Source organism: Chinchilla lanigera, unplaced genomic scaffold (assembly GCF_000276665.1).
Source record: "Chinchilla lanigera isolate Chin_1 unplaced genomic scaffold, ChiLan1.0 scaffold00074, whole genome shotgun sequence".
NCBI classification, from domain to species: Eukaryota; Metazoa; Chordata; class Mammalia; order Rodentia; family Chinchillidae; genus Chinchilla; species Chinchilla lanigera.
The window spans coordinates 7,561,728-7,587,074 of NW_004955475.1; the positions used below are offsets into that span (position 1 = coordinate 7,561,728).

Sequence of the window (25,347 nt, forward strand, 5' to 3'; positions counted from 1 at the left end):
GCTTCCTGCTGTTTCATTGACTCCTATGAGTCATACATTATTCCTCTTTGCCTCATCTTGCAGCTGTTGAGTTGACTTTTCCTGGATCCTTGTTGATTTCACAAGATCCTATCTTTCGTGGTCACTAGCTGCCATGCTGTCTTCAAAGTCTGAGATTCTATCTTCAGCTTCATTCAAGCGGTTTTGGTAGCTTTCAATGGCAGCTTTGTTTTCCTGGAAGTCTCTTTGAAACTGGTTCATGTATTCTAAGTCCTTTCTATATTTTTCATTGAATGCTTCTGACCCTTGCCTTTATTCTTCTATTTTCTTACATGTTTCTTCTTCAGACGTTTTGGGCAGTTCCTTCATTATTATTGTGATTTCACTTTTTGCCTGAGAGATTATTTCTGACCTCATCTCTTCTCTGGCCTTATGGAGTTGTTTCTTTACTTCCATTGCAATCATTTCAGCTATTTCAGGCATGTATTTACCAAATTCTCCTATGTTGATGTCTCCTGGACTTGTTCTGATTGGGGTGGAGTTCTGGGATTGTGTTTTAGTCTTTCGTTTTGACATGTTTGCTATCGGTTGCAGAAAGCTCAGTTTCCCTCTTTAGTAGCTGCACAGCCAAGACCACTAGTGTCCCTAGTTTTCCTGTTGGTCAGATTTGCCCCTGAGTGACCTCTGAGTAGCACTACTTAGTCTCAGGTTTTCCAGCAGTTTTTGATTTGTATCTAGGTATCCCCATTCTCAGACATGGGCACTGGTGTCAGCTGTTGGCCAACCGTCTGATCCAGCGTCCCCTTGCAGTTCAGGGCATGTGCATGGCCCAGACTCCAGTTGCACTGGTGTGACAATCCCGGTCCAGTGGATCTATGTCCCCAGGCAGTTCATGGTACACGCAAAATCCAGGCACAAACTGCAGGGTCTACAGTTTGTGAACCAATTGATTTTGTGTTTCCAGTCAGTTCAGGACACATACAGGAACCAGATGCAGGCCAGATGGGTAGCAGTCACAGACTGCCTGTGCCTTCAACCCGCTAGTGGGTCGAGGCAAAAGTAAAGCATGGACTTGAACCGGAGGACCAGCAGCTCCTGGAGCACTCGCTCACTGGGCGCAGGGCACATGGGTGCTGGGAGAGGCTACATGTCCCGCCCCCAGCCAGAGAAGTCCCTGGGGCTACTGAGTGAGGACCTCCTCTCTGCTGTGGGTGCAGGGAGGGCAGAGACTCAGTCTGTAATGGCGGCGGGGTCCTCGTTCACGCGCTCTGTCCTCAAGAAGTAGATGCGAAATACCTGGCTCAGTCTGTGAGTTTCAGGTGGGAACCATGGGGGTTTGAGCAAAGCACAGACTGTAGCCATGGGACCAGAAGCTCCCAGAGCACTCGCTCAATGGGCGCAGGGCTCATGGGGACTGGGAGAGGCTACACGCCCCGCCCCCAGCCAGAGAAGTCCCTGGGGCTTCTGAGTGAGGACCTCCTCTCTGCCGTGGGTGCAGGGAGGGCAGAGACACAGTCTGTAATGGCAGTGGGGTCCTGGGTAGCCTGCTCTGCCCTCAAGACATAGATGGGAAATACCTGGCTCTCTCTGGGAGATTCAGCTGGGAACCGTGGCAGTGTGAGGAAAGCATGGACTGGAACCACGGGACCGGCAGCTCCGGGAGCACTTGCTCACTGGGTGGTATTATGCAGTTTTAAAAGGTCACTCAAGGTGCCAAGTGATGAATGTGGTGAAATGAGAGGAAATGAGGAGAGGACTTATGAGGCTATTAAAGTAGTTCAGGTGTGATGATTAATCTTGATTATTATCTTGATTGGCTTGAAAGATACCCAATTAATGGCAATTTAGATCTAAAATGCCCCCAATAGTGTCACATGTTCAGAGGTGGGCTGTTAGAAGGCAGTAGGATCATGGGGATGCTATACTCATCAATGGGTGAGTTCATACCTGAATGTGCTATTAGATGGTGAGGTCACGTTGGAGGAGTTGGGTAAATGGGAGCATGTCTTTAGAGGGTATATCTCTTGCTGTAGCTCTCTTCCTGTTCTCTATGATTCTGGCCACCATGAGTTCAATAGCTTTCCTTTGCCAGGCACATCTGCCATCACATTTCTGCCTTGCAGCCAGCCATACACAGACTAAATCCTCTGAAACTATGAACCAAAATAGAACTTTTCTCTTTTCAGTTGTGTCAGATATTTGATCACAGTGACAAAACACTGTAAAACATTGGTATTAACTTTCCCACTGATGACAAAAATATACAACACCAACAAGTTAAGAGGCAAAATCCTTTTTGGGCTCACAGTTTTCAGTGGGTTTAGTCCAAGGTTGTCTAGCTCCAAAGTAGAAATGGTATGTTGGAAGGACTTAGAGCACATCTGCTCACTCCCTGTTGTCCAGAAAGCAGAGAAGGGAGGGAGGAGCTAGGGACAAGAATGGACCCTACCAGGTCACATCCCCAGTGACCCAGTTCCAACCAGACCTCACATCCTAACTGTACATTCAGCTACTGAACACATCAATGAATGAATCTACTGATGAGTATATTGCCTCCATGATGTAATTATCTTCCAAATACTTGAGACTTTTGGGAGATCATTTAAATCTAAACCATTGTATTCTGTCTTTGGTCCTCAAAAACTTCATGTCCATTTCATTATATGAAATGTATTTAGTCTATCTCTAAGAATTGCCAAGGTCTTAACAGTTCTAGCATTGTTGAAAAGTTCAAGTCCAAAGTTTCCTCTGAGACTACAAGGTAAATTCTTAGCTGTGAGCCCCTGTAAAAATTTTTAAAAGTTAGATGCTCCTAACATACAATCGCACAGGGAAAATATTTGCATTTGAAAAAGGTGGAAAATGAGGATAAAAAGGAACCAGATCCAAAGCAACACCAAAAACATTAAATCCTGTAGCCCTACTCAGGACCATTCAGGAAGTGTATCCTCAGGTTCAGCCATCCAGGCATTCAGAGGCCCCTACTGCCACATTTTAAGGGATTTCAGATACTGCTATAGGTGTCAACAGACCTTGATGTTACCATGTGGTGCTGTTCGTGTAGACATTCAGAATGCAAGAGTTATGGGTCATAGAGGCATCAATCTATATTTCAGAGGAAAGCCTGGGAGGCCAGGCAACGTGGCATGACAGGGTTACAGTTCCTGCCAGGTGTCCCTGAGAGGCTGATTCATAAACCTGTGATAGTGAAACTAAAGTGACCCCAGGAAGTTGGAGTGGCAAGGAACATGGAATGTCTGCTGAGAAACCCTGTAGGCAGCAAACAGAGAGGCCCAAGAGCCCAAGGAAGGGTCCATGTGGGCTGCAAGGAATAGCGCTGTGGGGCTGGGACTGCCCAAGATCTTTGGGGATCACATCTAACCACAACTTGCCACAGGTGCTGGGCATGGAACTTTGGATTTAATGTTTTCCTCTGCTAGGTTTGGTCTTGCTTTGGCCCAATTCCTTTCTATTCCTATACTCAACTCTTTTGGAATGGGAATATTTACTCTGTGTCATTGTATATTTTAAGTATTAACTCTTTGATTTTTATAGGGGCTCATAGCTAAGTTTGCCTTGAGTTTTACTGAAGAATTTGGACTTTGATGTTTATCAGTGGTGAAACTGTTAAAACTTTAACAATTTGGGGAGATGAACTAAATCCATTTTGCATAATGAGATGGACATAAACCTTTTTAGGGCCCAGAGATAGAATATGATGGTTTAGATCTGAAATGTTCCAAAAATATTTCATGTGTTCAGAGTGGGGCTTTGGGAAGCTGATTGGAACATGAGGTTGCTGTACAGACATACTTCATTTAATAGCTTACCTGTTTAACAACTGTTTTGAGATACAACTGAGGTGCACTGTTTGGACTTATGACCTACCACTTGGAATTATGACCCATCTTTTTTTTGTACATTTCTGTATATCTTGTTTATAGAGTCCCAATGTCTTTTTTATACAGTATACCTTGTTTATATAGTACTACAATTTTTTCTTTTTGTACTGTATGGTACAGCGTGGTAGTTTCATATTCTATTATACATTACAATATTGCATGTAAGAGTTATACAAACCAATAAGAGTAAAATCTTCAAGTTGGTGTTTCCTTTGACCAGTTCTTTGTTCTGAATAGTGTAATGTGCATATTATAATGCACTTCCTCATTTAGCAACTAATTCAGTTAACAATCTAATCCAGAAACAAACTTGCTTGTTCAACAGGGAATGTTCATACTCATCACTAAGTCAATCCATTGATGGGTTCACAGATGAATGTTAGGAGATGAGGTTCTGTTGGATGAAGTAAGTAACAAAGTGTGCCTTTGGAGTATATAGCTCTTGCCATGGCTTTCTTCCTGTTGTCTCTACTTCCTGGCTGCCATAGGTGAACAGTTTCCCTTGACCATGCAATTTCTGCTTTGGAGCCAGATGTCCATGGACTCAACCATCGTAAACCATGAGTCAAAATAAACCTTTTCCCCTTTAAGTTGAATATAACAAGTAGCTTGTCCCAGTAACAAAAACTTAACTAATACAAAATTAGTAAAGCACACTTTTGAGTGTATCTTAATGGGTCATGGGGGTGTGACCTTGGAGATTCCATCTGGTCCTTGGCCCTTTCCTCTCTGGTGCTATTTTCCTATCCTCTGTTCCGCAGATGCAATGAGTTGTGGAGCTTTCCTCCACCATGCCCTTCTGCCATGGTATTTCTGCCTTGGATCCAGCCAACAATGGACTGAAACCTCTGAAACTATGAGCCCAAGTCAACTTCTCCTTCTTTAAGTTGCAAGCATCAGACATTTATGCCAGTAACGGGAAATCCAACCAATACACCAGGCAAAGGATTCTGATGGTTTAGTTTTATTTGATGGTTATAGAAAGGAACTGAGTGTACAGAGATGTATTTTACATATAGAATTGGAAGGGCTCACTGATATTCAAGAGTGTTAAATGATAGGAAGGGAGGATTCCAAATGATACCCATGGATCTTGGCATGAGCTGTTAGGTGGATGGAATTACCACTTGCTGAGATAAGAAGATAAAAACAATATTTCAACTGGGCAAGAAAGGAAAAATTTCAGGAGCTCAGTTTTCATGTTAAGTTTGAAAAATCCAAGAAACTTAAAATGTCAAGTGGGTGGTTGGGTTAGTAAACATGGAACTCAGAAGATATGCATAGGCTTGAGAGGAATTTTTGAGATATTTTAGCATAAAAAATGATGCTACTAAAGCTATGAATGTGTATGAAGTTCCTGCAAAAAATGTTTATAGAGAAGTGGGAAAATGTTCAGAATCGAGCTCTGAGGAAAGTCTAATATTTTACAAGTTAGAAAAAAGAAAAGGAACAAAGAGAGAATAAGAAAAAATAGTGAAGAGGTAGAAAGAGAATGAGATATTGCATGGGAAGAATTCCAAGGAGGAAGGAGTGGTCATTGGAGTCAAATGTGGCAGAAAAGAGAAACGGAATCAGCACTGAAAGTATTGTTGGATTTAAAGTCTCTAAAGTGTTTGGTGACCTCAGACATTTTGCGCAAAGTATTTTGTGTTATTTGAGAATGGAAGACAGATTGTAGTGGATTGAAGTGTAGAAGGAGCTGAGTAATATCAACTGTCTCAATAGACTTGGTTATGTACAGAAGGAAAACAATAGGAAAGGAACTGGTTGGTGGCAGAGATAGAGGAGAGCTAGAAAGAAATACTAGTGGAAGGAAATTTACTTAATATAGAAGACATTTGGATATGACTAAAAGCCAGAAGAGAAGTAGTCAGTGTAGAGGGAATAACTAAAAATATAATGGAAGAACCTAGATCCCATTAATTATTTTGATCATTTTTGCAGCAGTATCTGTCACCCTAATCACACTGAGATTACTTTAGTTCAAATCCTCATCATTTCTTACCTGTGTTATCTTTAAGTATCTCCTCCAGTCATTCTTCCTTTCAAAATATCTCCACATCAGCAGTTCTCAAAGAATGGTCCTGTGAGTCTCTGAGGCCCTTTCATGGTTTTATGAAATCAAAATTATTTCCCTAGTAATAAGATGTCATCTGCCTTGTCACTGTGTTGACATTTTCATTGATGGTGCAAAAGCAATGACAAAGACAACTGCTGACACTTCAGCATGAATCAAAGGGATAAAACCAAATTGCACTAGTGATACTAATATTCAGCAATTCTTTACTACTAACTCTGATGTAAAGTGTTGCCAGTTCACTTTAGAATATTCTTAATTAAGCATTAAATTTATTAATTGTGTTAAATGTTAACCTTGAGTACACAACTAAAATTTTGTGTAACAGTGAGAAGTATTCATGAAACACCTCTGCTTCACAATCAAATATGACACTTGTCACAGGGAAAAGCACTTGTGAGTTGTGTACTGAACTAGCTGCTTTACTTTTAACTGACATAGTGAAAGCTAAACTATGGTTATTTAAAACTGGATATTTGGTAGGCATTTTCTTGAAAATGAGCAATGTGAGCTTGTCATATCCAAAAAAACCTGACAATAATTGTTTCCAGTGATAAAGTTTGAATTTTTCAAACAAAATTTAGAATTCTAGAAAATTTATATCTGCCTCCATGAGCTTAATAGTTTCCTTTTCTTGATAATATCGATGGTGATATTAACATATAATTTAAAATATTATGTAAGGAAATGTATCCAGGATCTGTATGATTCAGTGGATCAACATTTTCCATATGATCAACTTAAGATGCTACAAAATCGAGTATGCACAAATGAATGAGTTCTGCAGAATTAATTGAGAAGTGTAAGACAGACCAATGGATTTTAATGTAACAGAATATGCAAAGTTTATTTGCATGGTTTCTGTTTCCACATTGCAGTTAGTCTTTAAGAAACTAAACCTGTTGATCTTTGGTGTAGTCTCAAAGGAAAACTACAAACCTGTTTGAAGTCAGATTTTCTTCCTTTTCTTTAAACAAAAGCAAATATCATAACATGCTGAATGAAAAAGCAACTATAGCTAGCTATGTAAGCAACTGTAATTCAGCTATCTTCTATTAAGCTAGACAAAAAAGTTTTTAAAAATCTAAAATGATATCATTCCTCTTATTATTTGTTTTGTTTTAGAAAATATAGGTATTTTCATGCAAGTACGTTTAATAACATGTAATTGATTTATTATGTTAAGTGAATCACTTTTTTAATTCTCCCTTTTAATTTGCCATATGGTAAGCATCTATATGATTCACAAAAACAATGGCTCTTTGAGATCATTAATAATCGTTTTTTTAATTTTAAAATTTTATTAGCATATGTCAATAATTCTTGAGTGTAAAGTGGTTCTGAGTCAAAAAATGTTGAAAACAGCTTTACTATACTAATTTCCCAGGTTCTTAAATTTTAATGGTCTGTAGACATTCAAGACCTTCACACAAACTCTTGAAGCTTCCTTTCAAGTGTCATCTCATCACTCCCCTCAATGCTCCATACATGTCAACTGTATGTCCCTCAGGTAACGTGCTGATTCTTCAACTTATCATGTCCATCAGTACTTCCATGCCTAGCATAGCTAGTACATTGTCTCTAGAGACAACAGGTTACCTGGATTTCATTACTCTCACTTTTGTCAATCAATTTTTCTGAAGTCAAGAATTGTCATTATCCTAATTTTTGTAAATGAAGACATGGAGGTCCAAGAAAGAAAATGACTCATCTAAATCTCACAGCAAGTGAGCGGCAGAGCTAGTGGCTAATTTCCAGCATTCTCACATTTGTTCTTTCTATGGAGGTTGTTGCAGAGACTCAGAAAGTGTTGAGGCATTGGAAGGAGAGGGAATTAAACTGAGTTAAAATAACATTTTGGGTTGGAACAGTCTTGAAGGGATAATTCGTGTCTTTACCTTGGGATAAGAGCAGCCCTGCACCTGTTGGTAGCAGATGAAAAGCAATTCGTGGAGATATCCTTGTCCTTGTTTTGTTCTTCAGATAACAAATTCTGCTCTACCCCTACCAGTCATTATCCCTAAGTGGAATGACTAAGGGTCTTGCAGGCACTGTTGGGCCACCTAATGAGTACTGGTCTCATCTGAAGAAGGCTACTTCTGCTGTTGCTTTTCTGTCATAGCAACTCATGACTATTTCCCTAACTTGGTCCCCTAGGTTGGAACAACGACTCCAGGCAAGGTCTATAGTAACACACAGGAATTGGTGGCAAATGTAGCTGCCTATTCTACAGCACTTTGCCTTTCTTGTAATTTGCCAAATGGTGAGTGTTAGGATATTTTTGTTGAGGAAACTGGCCAAAAGATTCTGGCAAATGAAAGACAGTTTCTGTGAGGCCACCAAATCAAGCTAATCCTAAGGGATACTGCTTGTTCCAAAGCATCTTGCTGGTTAGGAAAGAGACAGAAGTCTAAACAATGTTGCTAAAATTAACTGGATATCTGGAAATCTTTATTGACCTGTGGTAAGATGGAGAATTTTAAAAAATTGTTTGAAATGCTTTTTAAAAAATTGATTCACTTAAAGATAACATAATAAATCACTTATATGTATTATTAAACATACTTGCATGGAAAATATCTATATTTTCCAAAACAAAACGATAGTAGAAGGAATGACATAGTTTTAGATTTTAAGAAAATGTCTATTGTCTGGTTAATAGAAGATAGTCGAATTGTTATGGTTGCTTTTCATTCAGTCTGTTATGATAGCTGGTATAAGGATAATAAGTTGAGTTTAACTCACTTTAACGGGGCACACATGAGCCAGCTCCTGTGTTAAGGAACTGGAGCACAAGAGTTAAATAAAACTAAGCCCCTGCCCCTTAGAAACCAATGGCCTCTTGAGAAAGATAAACAGAAATACAGCTAGTTAAAACATAGTATTAGCAATACTGGAAAAAGTATGAGTGGGGAAGGAGTGACTAAGAAAGTGAAGAAAGCTTTCTTTAGGAGATGATATTTAAGCAAGTCCTTAACATGAACAGATGATCATCTGTTGACAGAAAGTCATTACAAGCCTGAGAGATCAAACATGAGAGGCATTTTATTAGAAAAAAATTATCATACTGGTTATTCATCTCTGCCCCAGGCACAACCTCTGCCATTCTATGACTTGGGGCCAAACTTGTGGACTGTACCAATTGGATGTTTTTTTCTTCTTGGTTCTGGCTGGGCTTGGTACTAATGGGAGGCACTGGCGAATCAAGAGTGGGAGGTAAGGAAGTCCCAGTATTTCTTCTTCGCTTCTCCTTGGGTTGGGCTTCATTTCTGGCACTGACTGGAATCCTCCCTGATTAAAACTCCTACTGGGGATGTCTCCACAATGCCACTTCTTACTGGACAGTGATATCACTATTGTGTGCCGTTACCCCTCCAGACCAAGTGTGTAATGACTTCCTGCTGTTTCTAGATCTGGAGTGCTTCACCATCTCTTGCTGATACTCTTAATCGCGACCAAACTTCTGGAAGTTGTCAATTTCTTTCCCATCTGGACTCCTACAAGTACAAACCAGAACAACCTCCACATGTCCAGTTTCCACAGAATATTAGATGTCTGGCTGGCTGTAGGAGAGGAAAGGAGTGACTGGAAGGACATGAGACAGAGCCCATAAACAAGAGTCTTCTATGACACTTTATATGAAAAACTTTGTGGAACTAGGTCAGTAGAAGGTCTTACAAACCAATTTTGTCAGCAATGGGGAACTACTAAAGTTTGTTGATCTGATGAATAAATGATGCCAAAATTAGTAACTACCATTCAACATTTTTATATGCCAGATACTTTTCCTTCATTGCCTTGTTAAATCCTCACAACCCTTGAAGATGAACATTTATTCATTTCAATTTCACAAGTTAAAAAAAAAAACCTCAGTGTCAGAGAACAGAAATAACTTGCCAAATTCATCACTATAAATGGAAGAGGAAGGACTAAGAGCTTAGTTATTTCACTATACCCAATTAGATGGTGAATTGGTCTACATGACCCCCTGGGTATCTTTCAGCCCAAGGATCATGTAAAATCTGTGGGGTGAACAGCCAACTCCAGATAAGCCCACTGGCCAATTTATTAAGTAAAGGTGCTGGCGGCAGACTTACGACCAGAGGAATCCTTTGTATATATGCAGGGGTATGATTGAGACCTCTTGGCTCCAGAAAATGTCATCTTTTCTTGCAAATGTACCTCCTACTGACCATGTCTTCCCTTAGACTAGACAGACACAAAACCATTTGGCTAATTAATTCTGATAGAATCCCATCTTCAGAAATGCCAGTCTCATTAACTCCGCTGATAAAAATCTGGCATTCCTGTAGGATTAAATATCACTGACAGTGCTAACCCATGCTTACTGAGCACAGACATAGGCTAAATTGATTTAATCAGTGAGTCTAGATACCAAATCAAAGTTTGATGCCCAGCTTCAGGAAAATGAATAGAAGAATCGACTTCAAATAGCATCTCTAGGCTAGGTAGTTTCTGTTGATTCTTCATTACAAATCTGAGAACCTTGTGTTATGCTACAAGTGAGGAAACTAAGTCCTAGTGGGGTTAATTAACATGCCAGGGTATAACTAGCAAGTGTCAAAACAGGCACTGGAATCCAGGCTAAGTCTGACTACCAAAACACATATTCTTTGTTCTCATACTACGCGGGGAGTGTAACATAGCAGTTAAAAGCTCAGAGTTGGATGGCTGTGTTTGAATCCTGGCTCTATCACTTCGTAGCTATAAGACATTGTGGAAGTCATTTATTCTGTCTTTCACTTTCTTCACCTTTATAGTGATAATGATAATAATGCCTACTTCACAGGGTTACAGTGAGGATTAAATGCATTCATATTTGTAAAGCACAGAGAGCAGTGGTAGATACAGAGTACCATATATTTGTTGAACTGATGTGGAAACATTTCCACCCCTTCAAAATACAACTCTTTCTCAGATTTACAGAGGAAAAGAAAGGAAGTAATTCAAGAAGTATCTTCTTAAAAGGAAATCAGTTTTTCCTTCAGAGTTGGAAAAAGGCTGTTGATTCACTTGCAGATAATAGGACAACTTGTGAAGTGTGGCACAAATAAAATATATGCAATATGTATGGCAGGTGGTAGCAATGTTTTCACCCAACTGCCATCTTAAATCTAGTCCTAGATCCACTGGGAATGACCAAGAGTCCAGGCCTTTTCCACTTGATGCTTTGTATACAATAGATATTGAACATTTGTTTCTTTTCTTCGGTCTCAGAGGACTACAACTCCCCAGCAAGTCCTCTTTCAACCCCCAAGGCCATAAGTTCTAGAAGCACAACTCATGCAAAGGCTGTAGATCTGATTCTCATATCTTGTCCCTTTGTCATCAGAGCTGAGTTTTCTCATCTGCCTTTGGCACAATGGAACTAGCCTAACTACTTGTCTGCTATGCTTTTGCCCAGAACTCTTTAAATCAATTTAAAGGCTTTTTAGATCTATTTCTTAAGACATTTTGTAATGTCTTCTTCACTTCAGGGAAAATGTGATTTCTCATTGGATATAAATATACCTTAGACAGAGAAGAGTCCCAGGTGAAGTGTGAAATCAGCCAGCAGCAGGGCAGTTTCTCTTCTCTTCACTCTAGCACCTACCCATCCCCTTTCTGAGGGCCTTTAAAGGAACACCATAGCACAACTGCAATGAAAACAACAGTGTAAGATGCAGTAGGAAAGGATACTAATGCAGTGTGGGAGAAATAACTGCTTCCCACAATAGGAGGGATGCTTAGGAGGGTAAATGTGTCAGTCACACCACTAGGAGCTGAACTATCGTAAGAAGGCCTTGTCAGACTTCAAAACCTAGAAGTCTTCCAGGTCTCATTATTGGAACATGCACAGGGCAGAGTAATGGGCCCAGGCTGTCATGATTTCCTTCATGATAGAACAAGGACAGAAAGGCATAACATACATGGGAACAACTTAGACAGAGGTAGAGAGATAGGGGTAGGATGGTTAGTCTTGAGGCCAAGGGACATTTTTCTAAGAGGCAGATTACGTCATACAAGGATCTACAAATTTGATAGTGGTCGACATTCAGGAGGATCTTCTTGCGCAGTAGAGTTCAGTACACTGCCCTGGATGGATATATAGAAGAGTCCACTCCTGGATAGTAACTGAGGCAATTGTTACCACTACCACTGCTACTCCCATTGATTAGCATTAACTGAGTACTCATTAATGGCCAACCATGGATATTTGGATGAAGTAACTCATCCATCTTGGTATAGCTTCCAAGTGGCAAAGTGGGAATAAATTTCCACAATCTGTCTCTAGGTCCCTTTTTGCTTATCCATGGAAATCTTTGCTCTTACCCATGGAAACAGAGGAACATGAGGAATGAGAAGGAAAGTTATGATGTATGAATTAAAGCATAAATGCCTATAGCAACGGTACTTGTGTTCCTTTAGGGCTTGGAGATTAGAGGTCAGTGTCTGATTGGCAGTGCCTCGCAAAGAACACCAAGGGAGCAACAGAGGAAATCAGTTTATTTAAGCTCTAGCCTTCAGGCCCAGAAGGGAGAGATAATTCTGAGTCTCACACGATGACAGCAGTTACAAGGAAGAGACAAGGAACTGTCAAGACTCAGGTTGTCTATGCCCCACCTATCTCACATCCTGATGGTTCTGGAAACTATATTGGGGTGGGGCCTGTCCACAACTGTGATTACATGGCAAAAGGGATGTTAAAGATGTGATTAAAGTGTTGACTTTAAGATAGAGAGATCAAAAAGTTGGGGAGACAATCCAGGATGATTTGAGTGGGCCCAATGGAATCATTCCAGTTGTGGGTTAAACAATAAACAGAAGAGTCAGCAAAGGAAATCAAGAGAAATGAAGCAGAAGCAAAAGAATTTGACACATTGTTGTTGACATGAATATGGAAGAAAACACATGTCCGTAAAGTCAGCAGCTCAGTGCCACAACATAAGGGAATTCTTCTAACAACCACTGAGGTAGGAAGAGAACCCTGAGCCTCACATGGTAACCATAGGCCATCTGACTTTGCCTTTAGCTTAGTGACAACCTAAGCAGAGAATCTAGCCAGGCTATCACAAACTTCTGATCATAAAAACTATGAGATGACATATACATGTTATTGTAAATTGCTAAATTTGTGATTTCCTACAACAGCAATAGAAGATTTATGCCTTGCTGCTGGGATTCAACTTGTGTGTCTGTCATATGAGGGTGAAATATTTTGTCCTTCTTATCTTATAGGGCTGTTCTGAGGACAAAATGATTTATGAAACCTAAGAGTGTTCTGTAAAATTTCAAGTCAAACAAAGGTTAGATGCTCCAAGAAAAAAAAAATACTTTGAAGCAACTGAATTGAAGCAATTAAGAACTTACAGCCTATTATATTTCGCATGAGAAGAACTCAGCATTTGAAGGGCTGCTTCTCCCCTTGAGAAGTAGTAGAGCAAAAGAGAAACCAGACAACTTAAAGGACACTCTATTTCCTGCCTATGTGACTTTGGGCATGGTACGTCATTCCTCTGTCTCAATAATATGGGGATGACATAGCTGCATGAGATTTAAGTGAATCAATGAGTATGTGATGGAGACAAAGCTTCCGGGTGGGAACCCTATCATTCTTCCCTAGTGTGAGGCCTGCTGCTAGAAGCAGGTATCTAGATTCTGGTATATTGATCACCCCAAAAAGTAGGGCTGAAATACCTTTGTACTGGCAGTAAGAGCACCTGTTTTCTGCCTTTGGCTCTGGTGTATGCCCTTAGTCAGGTACCATTCTCACTTTTAAATTTGTTTCTCCATCTCCAAGAGGTTAATTTATAGCTAATGGTGTTCATATAATAGGCATCAGACTCACTCACATTAAAGAGATGGTGGGGGAACAAGAGTTTACCTCTTTTATACATCCCCTCTATCCCCTAAAACACTATCTCCTAAAAGGCAGAGTTAGTCTTACTAGATCATGCAAAGATCATGGAATATGAGTTGATTTCTCAAGTATGGTTTGAGACCGCTGCATCTCAAAACAGTATGGATGTTCTGTAAGAACTGGTTAATTTCGAGTTGTTGACCTAGTCATGTCTCTTCTAGTACCTTGAAGTTTCCATTAATGTTGCTTTGCCATTACTGTGAAATTTCCTCCTGGAATACCCTTTCTTACGTGAATTAAAGATTGTTAACTATGGCCAAAGACCAGCAGAGTTGTCTGTTTTCATTACAATGAAGACTTTGGCAAGATTCATGCCTTAGAATAACAGAATGTCAAGGTGTAAAAGCCCTTTGAATTACCTGGTTTAAAGATAAACAATTTGAAGCCTAGGCAGAAAGAGACTTGCTCAGCATTGCAGGGAGCATGTCAAAGCTCAATCAGGACTCCTGAAGCTCTTGAAAGGAGTTTTCCAACTGCCCCCCTGTTGCCTTTCCACAGTCTTTACCACACAGAATTTGAAAGCCAAGTAACTTTCAGTCTTATTCCCTAGGCTGGTTTCATTGGATTCATTACTGAGGTGAAGAAACTTCATTCACTTTCACCAAAGCACAAGGACATGTGCAAAGCAATGCAAGAAGCAGATAGCTATGTACTCAATGTTTGTAACCAATCTCAATTTACAAGATCAGCCTTATCCGGTGCTTCTCAGAATTCAGTGTACATAGGAATCTCTTGGAGATCTTAAAATATAAACTCTGATTTTAGACGTCTAGATTAGGCACTGGGAATGTGCATTTCTAAGAAGCTCCAGGTAATACTGATGCCAAGATCACATTCTGAGTAGCAAGTCTTGTAGATGTTTTCATTAAATAGCAGATTGAGCTTCTTAGGTCCAAAAAGAATTCCGTGCCTCGGTGTCCTTGGATTTGTAAAAGATAATCTGAGCAGCAGGTAGTAGCTGTACCATTGTGCTTGATAGGCTCAAAGACTAATTCCATGATAAAACTGCACATGAAGGCCACTTATACTAGAGAGTCTATATACTTTATTGAAAGTCACATGAATGGGCCCCAAATATGTCATTTTTTTTCTTATTTCACACATATGTTTCACATAGGAAGCATTTTGCATGCTCTATTAATGTCCTTATCATCAACTGCTTCATTTTTCAGTGAAAATGAAGACTCTGCTTCACTAAAAATATCTCAAGTCATCTTGTTTCTCTGTAGCTTTTTGTGGACTTCTAATGTGTCAAGGCCACTTGTCTATAGCTACTTTAATAGTAGTGTCACTGATCTACATTCTCTCAAAAGACAAAATTTTTTCCAGTCACAGAACTATTCATCTATTACTTTATTTGTTCTAGTTATTACAGAATCAAGGAATTTCTTGAATATGGAAGGCTACCTCCCTATGACAGTATTTTAGAAATATTTTACATGACAATATTTTACTATTGAAACTGGATGCCTAGTTTTGCCTCTCAGTGGTTTGACATGCCCCACACACCTTTCGTTAAACCTCAAAAATAAAAATTCAGTGATATTTCTTTTTTTAAACCATCTCATGACATTTGTTGTCACCATAGAAAAACTTTGTAGGGCTGACTTCAAGTCATCAAATACCAGAGGCATAGAAACCTTTTCTGTTTCTCAAACTGCATTATGGGGGGAGGTCACCAATCTCCTGGACTGAAGCTATACATACTATAACCTTGGCAAAGTATTCACGAAGTACAGAGTCATATACAAGACCTTTTCCCTTTGAAAACTGGGTAAGCTTTTTTAGAAAATCGTTACCAAGTGGGTAAACTGAAGGTGAAGCCCAACTTTGGAATATCTTTCAGCCAGTTTTCATTCCCCTGTAAGGACTTGCATCTCCTCCCTCTCTTAAATGCTTACCTTTTAATATTATGTTAAGCAGGCAAAAGGCAAGAGTCATGCCAGATCCAGTAATATGGCCTCTGTTCAAATGCCTGCCTTACCATGACAAAGGGAAAATAGCATGGGGTATAGAGTCAGAGATTCTTGGATCCAAATCATAGACCTATTATTTACTATCTATACCCTTGTGTGTGTTATTTAGCCCATTGGGCCACAATTCCTTTATCTGTAAAATGAGATGATTGTTTATGTGATTGTTACAAGGATGAAATGAGATAACATATGTGAAGCATCTAGCACTTAATAGGTATTTAATAAGTGTTAGCTTCTTTATTATCACTGCCAGTTCGAGTATAGTCCACCCACTGGCAGTTTTTCTAACCTACGGGCCAAGGTTGCTGATAATTTCCTACAGCAGCCACTATCTGATTATCACCCTCTTGCTATAATCTGTTCTGAATGACCATCCATCAAGCCTAGGGCAAGCCATTCTCATCCCCAAATAGCAATAGAAGCTATTGCTCTTTATATCAGAGTGCCAATAGGAGACACTGTGGTATATTCTTTAGGGACTGCCCAGAGCAGGGGCAGAGCTAGCCAGTCGGTTCTCTGGCTTTCAGTGAGACTAGTGGCCCAGTCTCTCCAGGCTAGCTGTGGTCTAGCCAATACAGCAATCTCCTTGCCGAGTTTCTGGATACCTCTTCCACTGGGACTGTAGTACTTTTCTATGCCTTTCAATGATGCTCAGTATTTGTAGTGGTGATTGTTGGCATTTTCCTCCAAGAAAAACCAAAGTCAAACCATGTCTCTACAATCTTCAAAGATATTAAAGTTCCACTGGTCATTGCTTCAGTGGTCAAATTCTGCACACCTAACTACTTCAGTCATAACAAAGGTCACCAACTAGGGCTCAGCAAGAGGCCAGCAAGCCTCACAGGGACTACCTTTGGGGCTAAGCAGCAGATGGAATAATGGCCACTTGGCTCTCTTGCTCCTGATTTCTTAGCAACTGGGTAGAAAGAGTTCATTGTGGCCATGTGGGCATGTCTTGATTTAAAATGGATTAAGCTTCTAGTTAATTACATTCACAAAGGCTTTCACTATGTTTGGTCATGTTCCTAACTCATGAATAAAGTATTTTTGGAGTCCAGTCTTAAAAATGACTACCACTTTTCAGTAGCACTGTCCAAAGGCATGTAGGCTTGAAAATATGTGCTTTTTCCTCTCCCTCACCAAGTGAACTAGCAGGGCCTTGCTAGACTATAGCAAGTCAGAAAGTCCTTTCTCTTATACTGGACCACATTATAATTATATACGCCCTAAAGACAGGCAATGGCCCATGAATCTAAAGGGAACACAAACTTTGACACTCTTTCTAGCAGCTTCCCTTTATCACACAGGATCCAGAAAGGTCTATTCCTCAGATTTCTGATCCACTGCACTGATTTTTATTTAGCTGCCTTCCAGTGGTTGAGACGGTAAATTGGTAGCAAATACATGGGGCTCAATAAAGATGGTAAAGCCAAATCCCCAAAATAATGACCACAAAAGTCACCAAACATGAGGATCTTTGCTATGTAAGTGTGGTGTAATAGAAACAACATTGCGGGGCTGGGGACTTAGCTCAGCGGTAAAAGCGCCTTCCTGGCAAGCGCAAGGTCCTGAGTTCAGTTCCCGGTACCGGAGAAAAACAAAAAAAACAAAAAAAAAAAAAAAAAAAGAAACAACATTGCTTAGGAGCTTGGGGAACTGAGATCTTGTTTTGCTGTGGCCACTAACTTTCCTCTGCCAGTAAACTAGGCTAGTGGACTAAACGCTTTTGAAAGGCCCTTCTAATAAAGTACTTTACGGGTACCAAAAAGAATCTTTTATCTCAGGTATTGTGGTTCTGAACATTTATTGGGTCACAGGCTCACTGGAAACTCTTCTGCCCATAAAGGCATACTGCCATGGAAGTACATATATCATCTCAGGGGCATTACGGAATTCTTGAATCCATGGGCACTGGGTTAAGAATTGTTTTTTTAGAAGATAAAAAGAGCTTATCAGTAAAAGACAAAAATGAAACAACACCAACAGCTGCTTCATCTCAAACCATTTTAACAATTTTTTCTAGCATTTGACCCAAGAATGGAACTCCTACAGGACAAAGTCTGCTTTCTTTAAAGAAATGCTTTCCAATTTTGTTTTTTGGTTTTTTTGTTATTCTTGATTGCTTAAAAATGAAGCTGTCAGGTGAAGATGAAGATGGGAGGAACAAAATCAAAACAGACCTAGACTTTGATACGTAAAATATGCTTTGCAGATTTGTCCTAAGTCACTGTATGCAAGAGCAGGTAGGCCACGTTCTTAAGTTCACATGAGAGGAGGATCCCATGGGGGTATCACTCAGGCCACCCAATCCCACAGGAGAAGACAGGTTCTTGGCAACATGTTGCAGCACCAGAACACCAACCTGGCACCAGTGTCCATATCCTAAGCAAGAGACATGTTAAGATTCTCCAATGTTCAGCAAACATTCTTACACCCCTCCAACCAAAGTAAGCAATGGCCCCAATTCAAGTGGCCTTTAGTGGAGTGTAAGACCCCTCAGGTAGAGCTTTAGCCCTGAATCTTTCCAAGTTCAATGGCCTTTTGAGGAAGCAGGAAGTTCAGAAAGAGTTGAAAACTTGGCTCCCCTCTTCAACTCATCAGCGGGTATCTTGGCTTTGGCAGAGGGAATCCAGCCATTTCACAGTGTTGCAAGAGCTGAGATGGACCTTCTGAGGGGATGAAAACAGAATACAAAGGAGAAATAAACATGTATCTAAGACATGTGCCCCTTATTTTATGAATTCCCAGAGCCTTAAGGTGAACGGCTGGGAGGGAGCTGCTCTTCAGCACAGAATGATTCAGCAGAGGAGGTTTTGAAGTAGACCCTTTCAGAACCTGGAAAAGGGCCCCCGAGGCCAAGGCTTTTAAAATCTGAAAGGGAAAGAAAAGAGTATGGAATTAGCATGACTGGCTAAACACTTAATAGCCACTGAACTATGGGCCCTCTCTTGGTATGTAGCTAAGCGGACAATTGGTAGCTAATCTTCTGAGCAATAGAGGTTGGCTGGGAAAAGGTCCTTACAGCTCAGATCCCATAAAACAGTCCCAAGATTATGCTGTAGTCAAAGCTGGAGATTTTACGCGTTTGGTTTCAACTCTGATTTCCAAAAAGCTTACCAAGGAAAGTAGACATCTGTGAGATTACTCCCACGTGCATCAGGACCATTTTTTAATGGCCCTACAATATCTCCAATATTCTTTTTACTGGGACTTCACCTTTATGGGGGCTGGTAAAGAGCAGGTTGTTTACCCATGGAGCCCTGAGGACTAGCAGAGATAGGAAGAAAAGGAAGACTAAGGATCAAATGGCAAGACAATCTCCAGACACATGGGACTCATTTATGTGTACATTAGTCCATATCATATCAGAAATCTGATAAGCAATCAGAACTCCAGGGTAGAGAAAGGCATTTCCCTGGCCTCCAATTCTCCTATGACCTTGGCAAGTGACTTATCTCCTCTGAATTTCATTTATTTGAATTATAACATACATTACCCTCCTTACTTCTGGCATGTGATTTGTATGGAAATGGATAATGGATATGAAAGCACTCTGCACTGTGCAAATATAAAGGACTAAGGATGAAGGCTCACATGGTTATTATTGAAATAGTTATATGGTCTGAAGGGATGAGGTCCCTCTATAGACACTGAGGTAGCCTCTAGATACCTGTTACAATACCAAAAAGGAAGTTTCTGGTTTCCTTATGAATCTAACAGCTGTCAGAGTGAGAAGGTTCCAGTTACTCATTTTACAGACCAAGAAACTGAAATTTACAAAAGCAAATGTACTTGCCCAAAATATTACAGACTAGGATTCCTAATGGATTCAATTCAAAGGCAACCCATAAAACTATACTACAGTTCAGCTGGGAGAGAAAGAAAGGAAAGGGGAAGGTGACTTAAATCACGTAAAACCTCAGAATTGAAAGGAACTAATTTTAAGTGTCACGCAATTTTAGAGTAATGAACAGAGGCACAGAGGTGAGTCTTTACTCTCTGGATTTACATGGTAACCCAGTCCTCAAAAATTCAAGGTCCATAAAGGAGGCTTACTTGAAGATTCTATAACCAGGGGTAGAGATTACATACCTGTGGCCTCAACTCTCATCTCCAGGAAGTCTACCTTGAGAACTGTGGGCAAAAGAACAAAGATATTTGAGTAAGGCTCTAGAACAGGACAGGAAAGGCAAAGAAAGGAGATGGAGAAGCCCTCCAGGCCAATGTCAAACAAATCATTTGGAAACTGGGAAAGTGATTCTGTGCAGATGTTTTAGAGAGTATTTACAGTTGGCCAACTTCTCTGGTAGATTTAGAGAGCCCAGTGTCCCCGACACAAAGACAGGTGGCAGAATAACCCTTTAAGAAGTAGACAATGGGAGGATAGAAGATCCTAGAGAATTTGCCCAAGATCACAAACTGCATTCTGTGATCATCTCTAATGGTGAGAAAGGCAAGAGGTCAGAGCAAGTACCATGTAAAAGATGATCTCATCTTTGTTTTGAAGACCAAACCTGCTTTCCCCAGTCTCTTCATGTGTTCAGATTAATCCTAAATTACACTGGTCTGGGAACAACTGGGAGGAAGAGACAATCCTGGAGAATAAATTTCCCTGTAGTGTAAATAGAGCATCCCACCCAGCAGCTGGTTCCAACAGTCATGTCCTCAGGCTTCTATTTTTTTTTCTCTCTTGAAGCTATTTATAACTATTGCTGAATGATCTTATTCTCGCCCATTATTTCAATTATCACCAAATATTAGGGCTCTTCTCCCAAAGTGCTACTAGTCATACTCTTATTGTGTTATATTTGGATGCTCCCTACTAGAGTTACACAGTAGCTTCCTCACCCTATGTCAAATTTGTCCCTTCTACTGCATTCCCACTGCCAATGCCACAGGCCAAGACTTCATCAACTCTTGACAGAATAATCAGTTTCCTTACTCATCTCCCTGCCTCCAGTCTTTATTCTCTCGTGTGTTTTCTCCATTTACCATCAGTGAAATGTATACACAATGCAGTCATTTCCGAATATGCATTGTCATATTTAACCATCACCTATGACCCCTTCTCCAGTAGAACTACCGTAGAAAGACTAAACACCTTAATATGTTGTACAAGATTTTCATGATCTGACCCAAGTCCATTTCCCTGATCTCACCTTCAGCCTATCTTCTCTCCACTTGTTCAAATGTTCTAGCTAAAGTGGAACACTAATCACTTCTGAACCTGTGGTGCATAAGCTGTTCTGTAACTGTGGAATGTCCTCTGTACCCTTCTCATTTTGATGAACTTCTACTCATTTTTTGGTTTCTCCAATATTGTTTTTAGCTTTTATTTTTTTAAAAAAATATTAGTACTGGCCAGGGATATAGCTCAGTGTCATAAGTGCCTGCCTGGCAAATGTAAGGTCCTGAGTTCAATTTCCAGTACCAAAGGAAAAAAAAATATTAGTACTTATTTGTAGTACATTATGGTGACATTCATCATGGGGAGTTGGTACCTGTACATAACATTTAAAAATGCCAGAGCAGTGAGTGTTTATATACTCATTTTTTAGATAATTTTTAAAAGGTGTTGTAGAAGGTACTAGAATGAGATAGTGGTGTCATTCAATTGTCATTCTACCATTAGGTATATAAATGGGAAGCAAAAGGGACAAAAAATGAAGAGATCCTCACTTTCATCACACATAAGAGAAAAGGCTGGCAACAATGACTGGATACGATTGACTGTTGGCTAGCCTGAGGACCTTGCTCAGTGGTCTGCATGTGAGTGCACTGATGGAAGTGATGGTTACACAGTGGAGACGTAGAGAGAAGGAATGCGTTCCCTAAGTGGATGTTGAGTAGGAGGAATCTATGGGAACATGGGTTAGTGGCTCATGACAGTATAGCCACTGCGATCTGGGGATGAAGAACAGGATTAATTGTAGGTTCTAGAACAGTGAGGGTGAACCTATTAGAGCTTTCAATGATACAAACAGCCTACTGCAACATGCATGCCATCGGTTCAGCACCTCTGTACTAGAAGCTAGGATATAAGGTAGGTACATTGCTACTTTAGCCTAAAGTGCCAAAGCAGGCCTTTTAGGCTAAAGTAGTACTGTAGTTGTGGTTGGTCTAAGGATTCCATGTTCCCTGACTAATACAGTCCATGTGGTAGTGCTCACAATCTTGCCACATTTGTAACACCAGTTTGGCTATATCTTTCCTGCTAGAAGTTTGCTTGCCCTAAAGAGTCTATTGCACAAGTTCATGACTCTTCCATAGCCTCTTCTCCATGCCTTGGTTCTTTGTTCAAGGGTACATATCCATCCTCCATAGTTTTCTGTGTATTTCTACTTACCTTTCAAACTCTAGCCCAAATATCATCTCCTTTAATTTTTTTCCTTTAGGCATGCCCAGTTCATTCTCTCCATTATATTCAATTTTATTGGTATTTATTTTTCAAATGACTTATCCTAGAGAAGGAGGGAAGACCACCAAGTACTCCTGCTTCTAGCTGCATGCCCTATTAAGATATTCAGTAGACCCATGCTTGCTTGTTCTCCTACTCTTATCTTCCTTTTCTTTTCTTTCATTCTCAAAGTAGACATTTAGTTAAGCCTGCTTTTAAAACCTCCTAGGTGAAAATTTTTATCTTTATGCTATCGGTAAAAGAAATCTGAGGCCTTGATGTTACTCTCATCTGCTTAGGTAGAATAAACACCAACTTACTGTCTAAAGTGAATGTATCCCAGCCTACAGCTCCCCATAGCTCACTACAAAGTAGCACGGAGGTGACCTGCTGCACATAATCAAACACAGGTAAGTCAGGTCCTTCAGTTTTGACCAGAGATTGTCAAACCTATCCCAGCTCCACTGCTGAAAGAGGCACATTGTTCTGCTTTTAACTTACCACCTAGAAGAGTTATATTTATTACTTGTTAGAAAGCACAAGTTCAAACTCTGATTAGTAATGGCACAAACTCACCGAAGATACCCTGAAGGCTAAGTGAGTAATCATTTTCCCACGCGTTCTAGTTCAAAGGGTCCCAAATGTCCTGGCCTTGGACAGTCTGTACCAGCACTTGAGAAGTTTTAAAACAGATGTTAAAAAAGAAGGAACAGAAGAAGAAAGGGAGGTAAGGAACAGGAAAAGTGTGCAGAGGGAAGGCATAAAACAAGCAAAAAAGTATTCCTAGGCATTCTTCCTAGAGATTCTGTTTCAGCAGGTCTAGAGTGGAAGCCAGTAATCTGTGATTTCTTTCCTCCAAGTTTCCTAGGTGATTAAGACATGCAGCCAATGTGAGAATCATTGCCTGACTCTACTATTTACTTTTGAAATGGAAGCCATGTTTACTGTAAGGGTGTTTATAGTAGAATGATGTATTCTACATGTCCCTGTCAGCTTTTATTTTCAAATGGAGTCTAGAGACTTCCTGGAAGATGGGAGAATGGTAAGCAGCAGAGAAAGAGCCTCTTTGAGATTTTCTGTCCAGACACTAGAATATAGCAACTCAAGGAAGAGAAGAAGGAGGGAAGTAGGTCCCATGGACCCAGGAAGGATCTGAAAGGAGAATTGAAGCCCACAGGGAGAGTGAAGAAAGAAACTTCAACAAAGAAGAAGGAGGTAGCCAGAAGAACCTTCTCTGTGAGTCAGGAGTTCACACCTGCAGACATACAGTGACTTCTGGCAACCCCAGAGGCCTCCATGGAGAGACACAGCAGTGGTCATGAAGAACTGCACTGGCTTGGGGTGCATGGTAAGGAATCAGACATCCCATAAGAGAGGGTGACTGTCTGGAAGCCATCTTGGAGTGGGACCAACTGAGCTTGGAATTCAGAACAACTGCTAGGTTCACCTAGTGGTTCCCAGCTGAGTTCAAGCCCACAGAAGGTGCACTGACTCCTGCAGGCTAACAGGTCTGGTCCCAGCCTCATATAAGCATGAACTTAATGAAATAAGCATGAACTTCAGGGGGAATAAAGATGCTTGCTGAGATTGTCCAATGCCTGCCATAAGCTGTTAATGGCTTAAATCACAGATCTGGACTCTGTCTGCACACATTGTCTACCAGGGACAGAAGAGACAAACCTTGAACAGGATTCTCTCTCTCTTTCTCTACTTTTTCTCTCACTCCTTCTCTCCCTTTTGTTTTTCTTTTTTCCTTTTTTGTTTTCTTCCCTTCATTGTTTGATCTTGTTTTTCTATGAGTGTGAATGTGGTTTCTAATTTTTTGTTGTTGTTCTGTTCTTCCTTTTATTTCTTATGTCTTTCCCTCCTGTTTTCTGTACGAGTTTTCCAAAGTTTTCATGATCCTCCTTTGTCCTCCAGCCTTGCTTCTAATCTCTTCTTCTTCTTTTATTTCTGTATTTCCACCAACCCCTTTTAAATTTTCTCCCTTGAGGGTAAACTTGGTACACTGAGGGCTTATTTACTGCATACAATCTTCCGATTTATTTTAGATTTTGTTATATGACTACAAATCTAGTTCATTCAGTTAAAGGTGCCAAAAATGAATGGTTACTTAAGTTTGTCATTTTCTAGGCTGTGTTTGATACTACTGTTTTTGCTGATTGTACCACTTTAGCTAAAGTGACATAACTGTTCTAACCATCTGTTCTTCCTGGTATACCAAGACTCAGATTGACTAAGTGCCATAGAAAATATTGTGAGCCAGTGCCAAAGAACCAGGGGCTGGACCAAGCAGGCAGCAACTTCTCATCCCCCAAAAATTGAAGAAGTAGGATCTTGCAATAGACTGAGAACCCAAAAACCAGCTACACCTGGAAGACACTTCTAAGAAGTAGTTATTTCCTAAAGGTTCTAATACTAGCCATAAAGCAACTCACTATAGGCAATTTACAAGCATCAACCCAGGAATTAACCTAAAAAAACAAAAACAAAAACTACAACAACAAAAAAACCAAAAATGAAAAAACACTTAAACAAAATGCTACTCCAGACATCCAGTTCACCAAAGGCAAATGCAGAGGACAGTGAGGTAGGAAAATCCAAAAGCCACCCACCTGACATCTCTGAAGGGGTAAAAACAAAACAAATGAAGGAGGGTTTAGAAAAACAAAATGAAAAATAATTTCTCAGATAACTACAGAGATGGTGACCACAATGAAAAACATGCTTAGTGACTCTACAGCAGATATAGATAAAAATAGAGGAGATTGAGAAAATGATGGAAACCATGAATAGCCAACATAAGAAAGAAACAGAATCCATAAAACAGATTTGAGCAGATATCCAGGAGATTAAAAATTCCATTGAAAGTACTCAAGGGTAAAGAGCAACTGGGATGTGGGAAAAGAGAAGGGAAAGAAGGAAAAATTATGTGTGTATGTATATACAGGATAGTTAACATAGTTGTTCTACTGTCTTCTATTACTTTGCTGAAAGAAACTGTCAGTGAGTCCTTGATTGATCAATATTGCATGTCTCTATCTGTTTTCATGAGAAACCACTTTGAAGATATCAATATGTAATACAACAAGCAT

The 25,347-nt window shown here is 40.1% G+C and overlaps 1 protein-coding gene across 2 annotated transcripts in view; it reads right to left on the reverse strand.

Annotated features, from left to right (window-relative positions):
* Positions 1-14,901: 14,901 nt before the first annotated feature.
* Ophn1 (oligophrenin 1) overlaps positions 14,902-25,347 on the reverse strand; it is a 442,504-nt gene continuing 432,058 nt past the window's right edge. For both annotated transcript variants that reach the window (XM_005401585.2, XM_005401584.2), the window contains exons 24-25: positions 19,948-19,989; positions 14,902-18,726 (exon numbers count right to left, since the gene is read on the reverse strand). In XM_005401585.2, coding sequence (XP_005401642.1) covers positions 19,956-19,989 — 34 coding nt within the window. In that variant the 3' untranslated portion in view covers positions 14,902-18,726; positions 19,948-19,955. The remainder of the gene's footprint in view (positions 18,727-19,947; positions 19,990-25,347) is intronic.